The following is a 16,191-nucleotide window of genomic DNA, read 5'->3' on the forward strand; positions in this document are numbered from 1 at the left end:
AGTTGTATTTAGTGTGTATGTAAAAATAGTTGTTCATAAAAAGTCTCAGAAATGATTGCAGTCCAGCGTATAGGTGGATAAATAGTGGACTGATGAGTACCCCCTAAAGTTTTACGGACTTTAAATATTCTATAATAAAAGCACATTTACTGTTGATCAGAGAAAGCTTGAAGCAGTCTGAATGGTTTCTGTATTTTGTTTTTTCTGTAGGTGGCTGATCAGCTGTGTGCCAAGTATAGCAAGGAGTATGGCAAGTTATGTAGAACCAACCAGATTGGCACTGTGAATGACAGGGTAATTAATGTACCTTTAAACATGAAACTATGCGTGTTGGGGGATTTGGGGAGGTTATTTTATTGTCTATAGAGCATCTAGTGGGAAGCAAGTGTATGGCTGAGCTAGAGTTCAAAACAGAGAGGAAAGCTGGCAGGCCTTGCAGTACACCCTGGCCTCTGCCTGACATTTTCAATTGTGAAGTCCTGTGTCATTCTTGCTACACCTCCTGTAGTCTCTGCCCCGGTAGAGGTTGAAGTGAGGTAGGAAGAAGAGTGGGAGGATGCAGATGTGGAGGATAGCAGAGTCTTCTACATGGCCCTTTGTAGCCAGAGAACGTAAGAGAAACAAGGCACTTAAAATGTGTGTTTTGTGACCGAAATTATTTAACTGGTCCTGGAAATTTTTTTTTTTCTTTTTGGGTCACACCCGGCGATGCTCAGGGGTTGCTCCTGGCTCTGCACTCAGGAATTAGTCCTGGTGGTGCTCGGGGGACTATAAAGAATGCTGGGAATCAAACCCAGGTGAGCCGCATGCAAGGCAGACGCCCTACCCGCTGTACTGTTGCTCCAGCCCCTGGTCCGGGAATCTTATTTTCCCTGTAATATAGCTGTAAAATGAGAGAAATAAGGCTGAAATCAGCAAGAAAGGTTAGATTAGGCTGATTGGTATGCGTGCATCTTTTTTTTGGAGGAAACAGTCATTTTATTCTGATCTTTTTTTATAAAGTTGTTTACAAGACTTGATTACATTTAATATTCGAACACCAATCCCACCACCATTACACCTTCCCACCATCATATTTCAGGTGTTTGCATCCTGAACCCCAACCCTGCCCCAAAGCAGAACCGAAAGAATTTATTTTGTATTGTTACAAAACACCACTGAAAATGCTGCCAAAAGTTTTCTTAGAGGAAAGAGTATGAAGATTGTTGTATTTCACCCTGGGGCGATTAAGCCCTTCTATAAAAGATCATTAATATGATGTTAAAGGGTGAGCCTGTGTGCCTATAAATATGTATATCTTTGACAAAAATATTTTCCTCTAAGATTGGTTGCCTCTTACTTTAAACCCCATCAGATGTGGTGCGGTACCCTTGGACTTTGGGTGGTGTAAGGTATTCCTACGCGACCTCGGTCCAGAAATAGGTTCACTCATGGGTGAGGCTCGACCCGAGCATGTGGAGAGCGGCCGTGAGCATGGCGGCGGTTGAGTTCTGGAGGTTTTCGGCTTCTGGGGCTGGGTCCCTTGGGGCAGGGAGGGCTCTCACCCGCCTCCCTCTGTGGTGCCCCTGAATGAAACAGCCTGGCACAGAGTCTGACGGCATGATTATGGCGTGTGTCATGTTATTTTCCCAGTATGCATGCATCTTAAACCTGGGTCTGTGCTTACAGCTAATGCACAAACTGAGTGTGGAAGCCCCACCCAAAATCCTGGTGGAACGGTACCTGATCGAAATCGCCAAGAATTACAATGTTCCCTACGAGCCTGACTCTGTGGTCATGGTGAGTTAACAGTGCAGCGTTCTTCAGAGTACAAAAATCAAGCCCTCTGGATAGAGCTTTCTTTGAGAACATAACCATATTTTCACTAACTCATATATGGGAGTTTAAGCCTTTGTCTATTTAGTGCCTTTTTTGATTAGCAGTATATAGTTGTACATTTCAGAGTATTTAAGGATCAGATGAAAACACTGAAAATGTACAAAACTTAATACAAATATTGAATGTCATTATTGCTTTTTTATGAAATTGAAGGAATTGAGATGCCTGTGTGTAGCATGAAATGTCTCAAACTAGGTCTGGGAACGTTTATGAGGTACCAGATAGTACACAGGAAGCCAAGAATACAGAGATACATAAAAATAAGGTTCCCCAGGTTCAGTTCCTGGGGCCACATCGCTGGGTGGTGTTAGTGTCCTGAAGAGGCTTCCAGCGCATGGCGGGGTGCAGTTAGTCAGTGGGCTGCCGTCACACTGCGCAGGCTGCCTGTGTCCCACATGGGCCTGAGAACAGAAGCTCTTGAGTTGGTGACATGTAGCTGACAGCTGAGTGTCCCTGTAGCAGTGGCCCTCTCAGGAACAGGGCTCTCCTGGGGGCTCCTGTGTTCACTTACTGGTCAGTGGAGGTCTCTGCCTCTTGGAGGATGCCCGCTGCATCTCCAGTCTGACTCCAGCGCTCTCGGGGGGATTTGCTCAGGCTCTGTTGGGCTGCCCTGCGGGCCACCCTTTCCACTCGTCACCTCGCATCCCACAGGAGTTTCTCCCGAGACCTTGCTAGGAAACTCCATTTCACCGTCTGCTTCCTGGGGAGCCTGAACTGCGGGCTAATGACAGGTTTGTTTTTTTTTTTTTCCCCTCAGGCAGAAGCTCCTCCTGGAGTGGAGACAGATCTGATTGACGTTGGATTCACAGATGATGTGAAGAAAGGAGGGGCCCCTGGAAGAGGCGGAGGGGGTGGATTTGCAGCGCCAGTTGTGGGGCCTGATGGAGCAGTGCCCATGCCCATGCCCATGCCCATGCCGACTCCGGGCACACCTTTCTCGTACCCACTTCCCAAGGGGCCAGTAAGTCTCACAAGCCTTACGTGTCGTGTACGAGGAGTGCTGTGAACAGATGAGGAACTGTCGGTTGTACGATGACTCAGCAATAAGTGTTTCCCACAGTATGCTTACTTCTGCCTTGGGAAAAAAAGTAATAGGACTTACAGATCTTTTGGTTCAACTCTTGGTGACTCGAGAAAAATCTAAAGATTGTACTCAGGAAAATCTTTGTCCAGGCTCCGATGGTCACTTCTGGGACCTGTTGCAGGCATATAGAAGCTTTTTCCAAAAATGCCTAAGAATAACTTATTAGGTAGAAAACCCTCTTTTTTTGTCTGATATGGTCATTGGTAGTACAGATACTAGGTTAGAATTTTTCCAAACCTGGGGCTGGAGTGAGAGTTTGATGGGGTGGACCTGAAATCGCTCCCGGGCACACATATGGTCCCCTAAGCCCTGTGAGGTGTGATCTCTGAGCACCCAAAACCAAAATTTTTTCCTTCCAAACCTGGAATCCTTCTGATCACGTGTAAAGGTCTGATAGATTAAGGGACTGGAATTTTGGGCTCAATCTCACTCACACACCAAATTAAAATATACACTATATCTTATTTCTCTCTTCCCATACACAAAACTTCAGAAGTTAGAAACGGACGACAGGGTCTCTGATTCTGCCTTTCTCCTTTTGTAGTCGGATTTCAATGGATTGCCAATGGGGACTTATCCCAGTATTCATCCACCTCAGATACCAGCAACTCCCCCATCGTATGAATCTGTAAGTGCCTGAGCCTCTTTTATAAGCAGCAGGAGTGTGAACCCATGAAGAGAGAGCAAAATAATGACGACAGGGAAGGCAAAATTTTGATCAACTACTAATATCAATGCTGCTTTTGCTTTGGATTTTTATGTTGCTAAAACATTACCCTGAAGTGGTGGTGGTGTCATTGGTGGCAGTGCTTTGTCTTCAGCTAGGCCAGAGCTCTTAGAGAGTTCATAATAGGATATTTAAAAACAAAACCCTAGGCAGAGAGTCACATTGAGATGGTTCTAGAATATCATATTAACACACCAGTTATAGCCCGCAGTGTTAAAAGTTACTGTAACTTACTACTATGGTAATGATGGCTTCCTTGAATTCTAGGAAGTGTGTAAGAGTTTTGGTTCAGAACTTGATGTTTCTTTCCTGCCAGCCGGTTTCCTCCATTGGTGTTTGCCTTTTGACACCTGTTCTGCGCATTTAATGAGAAGACAGACTGGTGTGGCATTTGCTATAGAAAGTATTCACCTAGCGAGATTCCCCTCTCCTAAAATTGGAGTTCTCCTTTTCGTCTCCCCCACCCCCCCCCTTTTTGGGTTACACCCGGTGATGCACAGGAGATACTACTGGCTCTGCACTCAGGAATTACTCCTGGTGGTGCTCAGTGGACATATGGGATGCTGGGATTCGAGCCCGGGTTGGCCGCGTGCAAGGCAAATGCCCTACCCGCTGTGCTATTGCTCCAGCCCCTTAGAGCTTTCTTTTTTGCCTGGAAAGGTGATGACATCAGACTTAAGAAAGGCGTGATGGCATGCTTACATTGCCTTTTTCCTTACTTGGGACCAGAGTTTAACTTGGTATTTTTCTGGTTGACATCATAAGGTTCCAAGTGGTGGAGGGCTAGTTTCTTTGGAGCAGGTTCTACTTCTGCCAAGCGGCTCGGCTTTTGGGTGATGAACTTTCTCTGGTGACACCTCGCCTTTCTCCAGTGGGTAACAATCTTTGTGTTCCAGGTTGATGACACTAATGCTGATAAGAATGTCTCTTCTGCACAGATTGTTGGTAAGTGCCAGTCCAGAAACCCTCGATACTGAACCCTCTACCATGTTACAATTACTGTTGCTCCCTCGGGTGTTCTGTGAATAGGACACTGGGTGTTGGGATTAGTAGCATCTTCATTATGATGTTTTCAGTCACCCTTTCAAATTCTTTATTTTTAAAAATACCATTAAAAGAAGTTTTTTAATGGTAGTGTTAAAAAGGTGCCAACGAGCAGGTGTGCCAGCTGTTCTTGGCTCGGAGCTCTGCCTGGGGTGGGCTCCCCTTGAGGGAGCAGGGGAGGGGACTAGATGCCCAGCACACTGCTTCCCTTTCTCTTACCTCTGCGGAGTTTAAACTGTACTGATGGTATCGGTAAAGAGGATAGACACAAATGGAATTGAGTAACGGTTCAGTGACTTCTCATTAGGCAAGCATATGCACAAAGCCATCCAGTCAAAAAGTAAAATCCTGTCAGCATTCTCGAAACCTCTAGTGAGTTTACTTTTTAAAAAGTCAGAGACAATTTATGGACGTCTTCATGCTGATGAGTAAATCCTTAATGTCTTAGGTTCTTGGACATTGTTAGAGTGAAATCAAGCACAATAAAAACAGGTCCTTAAAAAGTTTCATGTTGTTGGGGCTGGAGTGATAGCACAGCGGGTAGGGCGTTTGCCTTGCACGCGGCCGACCTGGGTTCGATTCCCAGCATCCCATATGGTCTCCTGAGCACCGCCAAGGGTGATTCCTGAGTGTAAAGCCAGGAGTAACCCCTGTGCATCGCCGGGTGTGACCCAAAAAGCAAAAAAAAAAAAAAGTTTCATGTTGCCCAGGATTTTAATTTTTTCAACACTGTATAAGGAAATGATGATCACGTAAATGCAGTGTGAGTATAGTGTGTAATCAACCCTCAGTAAAACTATTACATCTCCAAAAGTTGTTTCTTTTCTTTTTGGGTCACACCCAGCGATGCTCAGGGGTTACTCCTGGCTCTGCACTCAGGAATTACTTCTGGCGGTGCTTGGGGGACCATATGGGAAGCCAGAGATCGAACTCAGGTTGGCCACGTGCAAGGCAAATGCCCTTTCCACTGTGCTATCACTCTGTCCCATTTGTCCTGACATTTTGACTTTTACAATTTAGTGCTATTTCTGCCAAGAGAATTGTGGGCTTTGATGATCAGAGCCAGTTCTCTGGTGTCTGTGTGTCTGTGACACTGTGCCTTTTGCCCTGGTTTAATTAGGTCCCGGACCAAAGCCAGAAGCAAAGCCCTCTCCTAGGCCCGTGGATACCTACGACAACTTCGTTCTCCCAGAGTTGCCCTCCGTACCTGACACCCTGCCAACTGCATCTGCTGGGGCCAACACCTCAGCATCCGAGGACATTGACTTTGATGATCTTTCCCGGAGATTTGAAGAGTTGAAGAAGAAAACATAGGCACTTAAAGTCCGGCAATATCGCAAGTGCTGGGAGTTGAGACTGAGCAGTTTCTCCTTGTAACAAAGAATCTACATGACACTGTTTCATCTCCCAACCATCACGAGCACACTCTTCTCTGGGCTCTTCCTGCTCTACCAAATTCTGCTGCTTTCCGGTTTTCTATTGCTCACAGGAGACTAACAACTGGATACTTTCCGAGCTGGAGAGCTCGCAACGAACATGGCAGTCATGTTCTTCCAAGTCCTGTCATTGTGATCCCCGTCCTCTCACTCATCCCACTGTCCCTCACTGGGGAGAGAGGCGGGGAGAGCGGCGTGGGAAAGCTGCCAGTGCTGGCTGGACACGCAGAGGAGAGCACTTCATGAAGTCTTTCAGCCGTGTGCTGACCCCTCCGTACAAGGCCAGGTTTATGGATATTTTCTCACTCAGATCTGAATGGGAAAGAGAAGACTCAGGAAGCTGTCGTAACAGTTCTGAAGCCGGGTCCTCTCATTGGCATATACACTACTCCTTGCTACAGGGCACTGTTCCACCTGGATCCAGTCGCAAAGCTTTTTTGGAAAGTTGAAAGCCTCTTTTAGTTCTGCTGGATTCTCAGGGAGCCCTCTGTGGCCTTTGGCTTTATTTTGAGTGCTGGTCCCCTTTTACCAGAGGTCAGCACTATAAAAAATACTAGTTGGTTTTTTTTTGTTCCTAGAGCATGTTCTGTGGGCTGGCAGTATTGGCAGAGAACTGGCCTCACGTTGTGCAGAAGTCACCATTCAAGGCTAAGGTGGACTTCCAGTTGCCTTAATAGAAGTACTCAAGTCTCTTGGGTAGTGAGCTGGAAAGCCTGTAGAAGAGGGGTTCCTGTTTTCATTTGAAAACTTTATGATTAAGAGAACCTTTAAAACTGATCTCCGGTTCAGATTCTAGTACCCATGTGGCTGCAGTAGTTCTCTGCTCTCCTGGGTGTCTGCTCCTTTGCCCCTAGTGAAGGCCATCCTTCCTGCGGGGCTGGCTGTGCAATTACAGGATGGGGCTTTGGCTTCTTTCTAATGTTTCTGTACATTTCCTTTTTCAAGCAACTTTTCTTTAATGTTATTGATTTGTATCTCATAGCTCAGTAGCTGAAAATAAAGTTAAAGATTCTGTACCCTGCTTTCTCCACTGCTTCGGTTAAGCAATGAAGTACAATTCCGGATTTTAGAAGAGCATATTACAAGCATGGGACCACGCAGGGCACAGCCAGATCTCGCCTTGGGCTCCCTGCAGCAGGAAAGGGCCTATTTGCCTCTGTTTATGCCAGATCTAGGATTTGCCTGGTTATTATTCTGGACCAGGGCTCCCCATTATCAAATTTGTGCCTATTTTTATTTTTTGGGAGATGTAGTAGGGAAGGAATCTGGGCCTCCTGCATGCACTCCAGCTTGTTGAGCTCACCCTCGATCACTGCATTTTGGATAAGCTGCAGTTAGCTCCATTTGATTCCTCGTTTCCCACAGCCACCCAGGAACATGGGTGTGGAGTGTTCTCTTGGTGGGTGCTGGTTATTCTGTAACCCTTCCCCGACAGTGCTAAGATCCATACATACAGGACTGGCAGCCAAGGGGACTTTGATTTCTCACTAGTAAAAACTGTATCATAAACATCTGTAACTTTTCTACATGAAAACATTCAGAGTAATGAGATGGACTAGAATGAGTCAAGCAGGGAATTACATGACTCACCTTTGGAGACTCCCTTAGTGTCCGCTGCTGGTCTGGCTATTTTCCGGTGTCTTCTGCTGCTTCTGGATTCCTAACAAACTTGAGAGCTTCTGTAGCAGGATGTCTGTGAGGGTAGCTGCTTTCTGAGTCTTCAAGAAGAAACGATGACAATAAAAATATCAATAAAAGGAAGTGATCAATGGATACTATTTTCTTTAATTTATTGTTAGGTGTTAGAATGCTTCAAGGGCCACCTGCTTAAAAGATAATAATTTGATGTAGAATATAATGTAGCATTGGAAAATTGGGTTTCCTAGAAAAATAGTTGGCAGAGCTGGAAAGACTTAAGAACTGAACGTGCTGCTCTTATTCTGCATTTAGACTGATCCTAAAAGCAGTTACATTTGGGCATTCTCAGAGATTTCTTTTTTTAAAAAAAGGTAATATTTATATTTCAATTGCCAAGATAGAGTTTCTTACCTTAAGGAGCTTTCTTTCTTTTCCAAATGCCATTAGAATGGCAGAAACAAAAAGGTTAATGATCACAAGTACCATCAAGAGGACACTGGTGAAGATCAGAAACGAGCCCAACACTGGGTCTAACGCAATAACCTGGAGAGACAATGAGGCACTTTTGAGCTTAAACAATGATAGTTGTTTACTATGGTGGTCTACTGTGGGGAGGGGAGGAGGAGTATTAGTAACTAATACTCTTTCTGAAATGAGTATTAGCTGCAAATACCACCCGAAGGTGGAGGGAGCAGCAAATCATTTATTAGGTATGAGGGCACAAGTTCAACTCAGTGTCCTTCGCAATAAAATGGGACATAAGAAATAAAAATGAGGGGTTGAAGCTGTAGTACAGTGGGTAGGGTGCCTGCATGCAATCGACCTGAGTTCAATCATCGAGAACCGACGAGTAATTCCTGAATGCAGAGCCAGGAGTAAGCCCTGAGCATTGCCCAGTGTAGCCCAAAAGAAAAAGTAAAGGTGCTACTTGGACTCCTTCCTGGAAGAACCAGTCAAAATGCTCTCTGCAGAGTAGATACTCTCCAGAGGGCATCAGGCTGTAAGCAGTTCTGGTTGCAGTTCCATCCCATCACACACGATGCAGGGAAGCATTCCAGGGCATCACCTTCTCATGTTGAGTGATTCCCATCAGGAGCCCAACCACAGCCACAATTGAGCTGAAAAAGGTCCTGTAGTCGGAGATGCTCCATCCAAACAGCAAGTTAAACTGGAAAGGAGATAGCTCCATCAGATGGATTGCAGTTCCTTCTATCCTGCGTGCTTGATGATGATGAAGCCAGCAGGATGAATGAACAAATGTAAAAATTCCTTCCTGGCCACTACAGTAACTCTCTTAAAGATAATTTTTAAAATTTGTATTTTCACAAATTTATTTGACATTGACATGATCCTGTCAGCTGTTAAGCCCCACTTAAGATGAGGTTATTTCCTCATCTGTAAAGGAACTCTGGCCGCTCGTTCCTCATGGTACCAGAACTGAAGCCCAGCTTCTCCCTGTTCTTCAAAACTCCCTGCTAGCTGGGCTGACGCCTGCACCCTCAGGACCTATCAGTGCCAGATGACAGCAGTGGGGACAGGTTGGGGGATGGGGACTTACGGCTATGGCATAGCCTGTCAGCAGGATCAGGATGACCAGCAGGAAGCCCACCACCTCATCCCAGGCTCTGCTCAGAGACCTGCCGATGACCTGCAGTGCAGGGTTACGGTGCAAAAGGCTCCATAACTGAATAGTGGCCAGCAGAACCAGGAAGCCCACAAGGTAGAGGACGGCCGAGTTCACTTTCAGTGCCTCATAGAAGCTGATGAACCTGCAGGTAGCCGGGAGGTGACAGTCACTCAGCTGACCCACAGGGCACCCTCAGGCCTGGGAGTGGCAGCTTTTCAGGCTGCACACCCAGCAGTGCAGTCCTGGGAGCTCAGCCGCTCGGTAATGGGACTTGTATGTGACATGAGAAGTACCGTTGTGTACGTGAACACAGGTGGCTTGGCCAAACGCTACATTTCTGATTACAAGTTGTGAGGACACCTTGAAATGGGATGACCCTGGTTGACTGACTTCATCTCAGAGACTTCTGGTTTGAGCTTGAGGGTCTCAAAAGGACAGGACTTCCTTACTTTGACCCATTTCCTGTTACATCTACATGGTTCTGTGGCCATCACCAGGGCCTTTACCTAGGGGACTTCATAGTGCTGAGAGTAGACGGGGAAGAGAAGGGAGGTGTGGCTGGAGCGATAGTATAGCGGGTAGGGCATTTGCCTTAAACGCGGTCGACCCGGGTTCAATTCCCAGCATCCCATATAGTTCCCTGAGCATTGCCAGGAAAATTCCCGATTGCAAAGCCAGGAGTAATCCCCAGGCATTGCCGGGTATGACCCTCCTCCCCCCCCAAAAAAGAGATGGGGGGTGGTATTCACCAAGCAAGCTTTGTTTTGTGAGAGCTGCATTCATAATTTTGTTTGGGGGCCACACCCAGTGATGCTCAGAAGTTACTCCTGACTGCTCAGGAATTACTCTGGTGGTGCTCCAAGGGACCATATGGGATTACTAGGGATTGAACCCGAGTCAGCTGCATGCAAGGCAAGCGCCTTTGCCACCGTACTAGCTCTCCAGCCCTTGCGTCCATAATTTTATGTGGCAGCACTCAGTTGGAAAGACCCCCGGAGGTACAAGCACTTTATGGTAATTCCTAGAGGATGCCAGACAGGCTCGCTGCCCTGCAGCCACTGCTGCCACCAAAGGCACAGCTGCTGTCCCTGAAAATGACCTGCGAAGGCCTCCCTGCAGGCTCTGGCTGGGGACAGTCTCACAAGGAGTTGCCAAATTGCAGAGTTCTGAAAAGGTGAGAAAAGTACCACACAGTGACCTGGGCACTGAAATGAGCCTTGCTATGGATGTGCCTACACACAGGTTCTGTTCCCCAGAAGGCAGCTGCCCTGAGCGTAAAGGAGGAACTCTGCCGGGGTTTTATTTTAAAGGGCTGTTTGTATACGTTGCGTATTCAAAAGGCCTTGCAGGGCTTTTGCCATGCTTTGGGCTTTTCCCCTTGGCAAGGCTGCAGAATAATGCCCAATTCCTGCTCTTTGCAGCGTAAAATTTAAATGCGCTTTGAAGCTGGGAGAGCGTTTCGACACAGACATAAATGGTTTGAGTTCATTGTTTCCTCTGCAGTGGACTTCAGTGTGAGTTCCATTTAACTGGCTTTACACAGAGATTTGGGGATGTGGCGGGCACAAAGGACACCTGTGTGCAGTCAGCTGACACCTAGAGGGACTAACCCGGGCCCTCGGGCTCTTACCTGTCTGGGTCCGAGCGGTATCGTGCCAGGCTTTTCTGATAGAGAGAAATCCGCCTGATGTCAAGCCCCAACGTGACAAAGCTAAGGAGGATCACGCTCAGGTCCACAATGTTGCTTTTTCTTGTGAAAAATCTCCACCTCTGCTGTTTGAGCTGGCGACCCTAGACAGACACCACAGCCGCTGGCGGCACCGCTGCAGGCCGGAAGACCGCCAGGGCTCCTTGCTTTGTTTGGGTTTGGGTTTTTTGGGCCACAACCCGCAATGTTCAGGGCTTACTCCTGGCTCTGCACTCAGGAATTGCTCCTGGTAGTGCTCGGGGGACCATATGGGATGCCGGGGATTGAACACCTGTGTTCAATCAGCTGTGTTCAGTCAGCTGTGTGCAAGGGCAAGTGTCCCAGTTGTACTATTGCTCCAGCCCCTGATAAAGTGCTTTGAACTTTCACAAAGCACTTGGCTGGCACCTGGCAAATTAAATGTGACACAATGGGTCACAGTCTTGGTTTTGGGCTCTCATCACTCAGCGAGTGTACACAGGAAGGCTACCTTCAGTATAGCTTCCTGTGAATCACAGGTGCCTCCAACAAACTTTTTTTAAAATCACATCTTTCATGGATACACTGTTAAGTTTTTTTTAATATATTTTTTATTTTTATTTATTTATTTATTTATTATTATTATTTTGGTTTTTGGGTCACACCCGGTGATGCACAGGGGTTACTCCTGGCTCTTCACTCAGGAATTATCCCTGGAGATGCTCAGGGGACCATATGGGATGCAGGGAATCGAACCTGGGTCGGCCGCGTGCAAGGCAAACGCCCTACCCGATGTGCTATCTCTCCAGCCCCCCAGGTTTAATTCTTAAATGACAGAAATCTAGGAGAGATGACGGGAAGTGAATTCAGGCCTGGGATTGGCCAAAGACATAGTCATTTTGATTCAGAGTGATGCTTCCCAGATTCTATCCAGCAACCCTTAGACTCAGCTTTGACACGCAGCTTCCAGCTCACCTGTATGAAGGTATAGTAACAAATCAGCAAGTAATAGATGCTTTGTGGGATGATGAACCAGGCAAGGTCCTCCTTTGATGCTGGGAGGGGTGTTAAACTTTCCAGTCTCATGGAGGCAGAGAAAGTACCTGAGAACAGAGAACATCTTTGGTCAAGAGTTCCTAAAACTGGAGCCTTCTTCCTTCAAACTGGATTTGAAAAGAACCCCCGTTGGTCAGTACAGATTTCACACATGCTCGGGTCCCAGCACTGTCCCTAGTGTTTCTCCGGCTCTGCCGTGGGGGCGTGTGTGTGGTGTGGTTGGACGTGTGCAGTGTTGATGAAAGCTTGAGAAGATACCGCTCACTCACCCTGCTTCCGGAGAGCAACTGCCTTCCCTGCTGTTTGCTGTGTCACCTCACCGTGTCAGCATGACTGCAGAGATCAGCCGACGCACGATGCTGTTGTAGTATGATTCTTGGTTTCTTTTGGGGACACCCAGCAGTGTTCAGGGATCACTTGGCAGGACGATATGTGGTACCAGGGGGTGGGCTGGGGTGAGGGTGGGTGGGGTGGTGAACCTGGTTTCACTGTGTGTAAGGCAAGTGCCCTACCTACTGTACTATTTCTTTGGCTCCTCATATTTGTTCTTATTTTGACCTATTTTAATCATACTCATTACAAATTTTCACACATAAGCATGGCATTTTTTTTGAGGTTGTGTGTTGTATGTGGAGTGGCAATCAAGATCAAGGCCTGACCATACAAGACTCTACCACTGAGTCACATCCTTGCCCCATCAGGATATTTTTAATATTTTTGAAGGTTCAAAAAAAACCAAATGGACTAGGGCTGTACAGCAGACAAGGAGCTTGCCTTGCACAACGCTGACTCAGTTTGATTCCAGGCACTGCATATGTTTCCCCAGGCACCGCCAGGAGTAATCCCTGAGTACAAAGTCAGGGGTGAGCCAATCCCTGCCCCCCAAACAAATAATCAAATGTGATGACAGAATAGAAGCCTGGATGTAGAAGGCTTTGAGAATTTTACTTCCTTTGGGGGCTGGAGTGATAGCACAGCGGGTAGGGCGTTTGCCTTGCACACGGCCGACCCGGGTTAGAATCCCAGCATCCCATATGGTCCCCAGAGCACTGCCAGGAGTAATTCCTGAGTGCATGAGCCAGGAGTGACCCCTGTGTATCGCCGGGTGTGAGCCAAAAAGAGAAAAAAAAATTACTTCCTTTGTACCCTTCCCCCAGAGTTTCTGGAGAATGTGCTCCAGCAAAATGAGTAAGTGAACAGGAGAAGAAGCCCTGGGCTCTGCCAGGAGTGGGCGTGACCCCCAAACGGAAAGCCAAAACCATCTTGGTGTGGGTTAGCTTTGTTGTATCTTTTCATGGTCACAGAAAGGAACCCGGCCTTCTGAGAGAGCGAGAAAGGGCCTCCCGTACCCACGCTGTTGGCCTCCAGGATCAGGGTGACGGCACAGAACAGGTTCACATTCGCACTGAACACCACGAATTCCACAAAGAGGCTCTTGGTGTACTGGTCCAGCCAGCGGCTCTGTTCAAGATGCTGCAGAACCCTGAAGAAACGCAGCCCGTCAGAGCCGGCTCCTCCCGCGCCCTAGGCCCCGGGAGCCCCCGCTCACCGCAGCGCCGTGCTGGCGTTCCGCCCCAGCCGCGCCGCGTAGCCACCGCCGGAGGAAGCAGCCAGCTCGCCAGCGCCGGGGAATCCACCCGCTCGCTCCTGAGGCTGGTAGTGCCAGATGCTGTCCGGGTCTGTGGTGTTCGTGTCTGGGGCCCCCCAGTGAGCCCCGTAGTTCTCCGTGTCCTCCTGATCTGGAGGAGATGGCCTCACTTGTTCTTGGATAGAAGCTCTGGGAAGGCGAACCTGACGAAGTAGGACGTTGCCCAGGAGGAAGGCGTTCCCGTCAGTAACAAATCCTGAGGAGAGAGAACAAGAGACTGATGCAACCACTGGGAGGGCAGAGAGACAGCTCAGGGGCTGAGTGCAGGCTTCACATGCAGGGGACTCAGCTTCACCTCCTGATGCCGCAGGAGCCCCGAGCACCCTCAGCAGCAACCCCTTAGCACGCCTTAGCCAGATGGCTGGGAATATCTCCTCAGCAGTGACAGGGCTGGCCCCAAATCAAAATAAATTAGCAGCTTCACTAGTCACCAGAGAGCACGCACACTTTTGCCACTATTATTTTTTTTCTTGGTTTCTGGGTCACAACCTAGGGGTGCTGGGATCGAATGTGGGGATCAGGAAGAAGACCAGGCTGGCCGCATTCCCCACTGTTATCAAATATAGTATTAGCAGTCTCATCTAGAGCAATTAGGCAACAACACGAGAGAAAAGGAACTTTTCCAGGTTGGAAAAGAAGGGAGGTTATCGCTGTTTGCAGATGACATGAAAACACTGAGAAAACCCTGAAGGTTCCCTCTACAAAACTACGAAACTCTGGATGAGCCAAGTGGCAGGTTACAAAATAGATAAAACTTGAATCTATTCCCAGGTGCAAGCAAGGGAGAGGATAATCTCTCAGGGCTGGAGAGATAGTACAGCTGGTAGGGAGCTTGTCTTGCTTGAGGCTGACCTGGGTTCAGGCACAGCACCAAGAGTGATCCCCAAGCACAGAGCCAGGAGTAAGCCCTAAGCATCATAAGGTGTGGCCCCAAACAAACCAAAATATCCTGTTCAGGAAAAAAAAAGGAATACATTTTATTAATTTTTGAAAATTGAACCCAGGTTAACTATATGCAACACAAACTCCCTTAACCCCTGTTCTATCTCTGGCCCTGAAATAATTTTTTTTTCTTTTTGGGCCACACCCGGCGATGCACAGGGGTTACTCCTGGCTCTGCACTCAGGAATTACTCCTGGCGGTGCTCAGGGGACCATATATAGTTCCCAAAGCACCAAGAAGGAACCCTGAGCACAAATAGGTGTGGCCTCAAATCAAACAAAGAAATTCTCATTTTTTTCTTTTGGGTCACACCCAGCGATGCTCAGGGGTTACTCCTGGCTCTGCACTCAGGAATTACTCCTGGCAGTGCTTGGGGGACCATATGGGATGCTGGAAATCGAACCCAGGTCAGCCACATGCAAGGCAAATGCCCTACCTGCTGTGCTATCGCTCCAGCCCCTCTCATTCTTTTCTTACGGGCGTTTGATCCCCTTCAAGTGGACAGACATAAGCAAAAAGTGACAGCTGGGGTCCAGGGTGTGGCCCATATGGTGGACAGCTCCCTCAAGGAGGCAGCTAACCTCTCTCCAGTGTTCCCGGCACCGTGGGAAGGACGTCGTGAAACTAGCACGACCCCAAGTTCTCACCTCTGTATTCCCCATACAGGCTAGGGAGGAGCGTGTGGTGCGCCCAGGGGTAGAAATGCTTCAGGAGTTTGATCTGGGAGAATCGGCGAGAAAAGCTCTTGCGGAGAGTTTGATGGAGATGAAACCTGTTAGGGTTCTGTGCAGAGTAGACCGTGGTCAGCAGCAAGGCGAGGAAGAGGATTTGGACTAGGGAAGACGAGAAGGAACATTGTGACTGATGGTGAATTTCGAATCCTCCAGATCTTTGAATTCACTTCTCCTCAGCCTAGAGGCGAAAGGGTCAATCAAGGCAGTCAAAATTTGGCCAGTTTCAGCCTAGCGAGCTAGCTCAGAGGGCGGAGTGTGCAGAAGACTGGACCCTCCCAGTCTGGCCTCCCCCACCACGACCAGGAGCAATCCCCCCACCAGATGCTGAGCGGGGTGGGAGTAGCCCCTAAGCACCCCAGGGTGTGGCTCCCAAACAAGACCAAAATGGCAGTTTCCTTTGGTTCAGGAGAGCGACTGTAAGCAAGTAAGATCCATGTATGTTTTACAGTCGCACAATTCTTCTGCATTAATAAACTGGGTCAAATTCCCCCCCCCTAAAAAAATAGAGTATTTTTGGGGGAATTTTGGGGGGCTGACGTGATAGCACAGTGGGTGCCCTGCACGGGTTGACCAGGATTCCATCCCCAGTATCTGGTCCCCTGACCCCTGCCAGGCGTGAGCCCTGAGCACAGAGCACTGCTGGGTGCCCCCATCTCCCAAACACAGTATCGGGACTGGGGATATTGCTTAGTGACAGAACACTTGCTTTGA

General features: G+C 48.0%; 2 protein-coding genes across 4 annotated transcripts in view; one reads left to right on the plus strand and one right to left on the minus strand.

Moving 5' to 3' along the window:
* IST1 (IST1 factor associated with ESCRT-III) overlaps positions 1-7,942 on the plus strand; it is a 33,085-nt gene extending 25,143 nt beyond the window's left edge. For 2 of the 3 annotated variants that reach the window (XM_055145102.1, XM_004600551.3), the window contains 6 exons: positions 211-294; positions 1,669-1,779; positions 2,636-2,839; positions 3,507-3,590; positions 4,586-4,634; positions 5,854-7,942. In XM_055145102.1, the coding sequence (XP_055001077.1) occupies positions 211-294; positions 1,669-1,779; positions 2,636-2,839; positions 3,507-3,590; positions 4,586-4,634; positions 5,854-6,047 (726 nt within the window). In that variant the 3' untranslated portion in view covers positions 6,048-7,942. The remainder of the gene's footprint in view (positions 1-210; positions 295-1,668; positions 1,780-2,635; positions 2,840-3,506; positions 3,591-4,585; positions 4,635-5,853) is intronic. The other variant, XM_004600553.3, reaches the window with a different exon arrangement.
* Positions 7,774-16,191, minus strand: part of PKD1L3 (polycystin 1 like 3, transient receptor potential channel interacting) — a 40,680-nt gene continuing 32,262 nt past the window's right edge. The window contains exons 22-30 of the mRNA XM_055145603.1: positions 15,394-15,579; positions 13,706-14,000; positions 13,506-13,639; positions 12,076-12,203; positions 11,065-11,225; positions 9,366-9,576; positions 8,874-8,975; positions 8,219-8,350; positions 7,774-7,887 (exon numbers count right to left, since the gene is read on the minus strand). Coding sequence (XP_055001578.1) covers positions 7,774-7,887; positions 8,219-8,350; positions 8,874-8,975; positions 9,366-9,576; positions 11,065-11,225; positions 12,076-12,203; positions 13,506-13,639; positions 13,706-14,000; positions 15,394-15,579 — 1,463 coding nt within the window. The remainder of the gene's footprint in view (positions 7,888-8,218; positions 8,351-8,873; positions 8,976-9,365; positions 9,577-11,064; positions 11,226-12,075; positions 12,204-13,505; positions 13,640-13,705; positions 14,001-15,393; positions 15,580-16,191) is intronic.

Source organism: Sorex araneus, chromosome 8 (assembly GCF_027595985.1).
Source record: "Sorex araneus isolate mSorAra2 chromosome 8, mSorAra2.pri, whole genome shotgun sequence".
Lineage (NCBI taxonomy): Eukaryota > Metazoa > Chordata > Mammalia > Eulipotyphla > Soricidae > Sorex > Sorex araneus.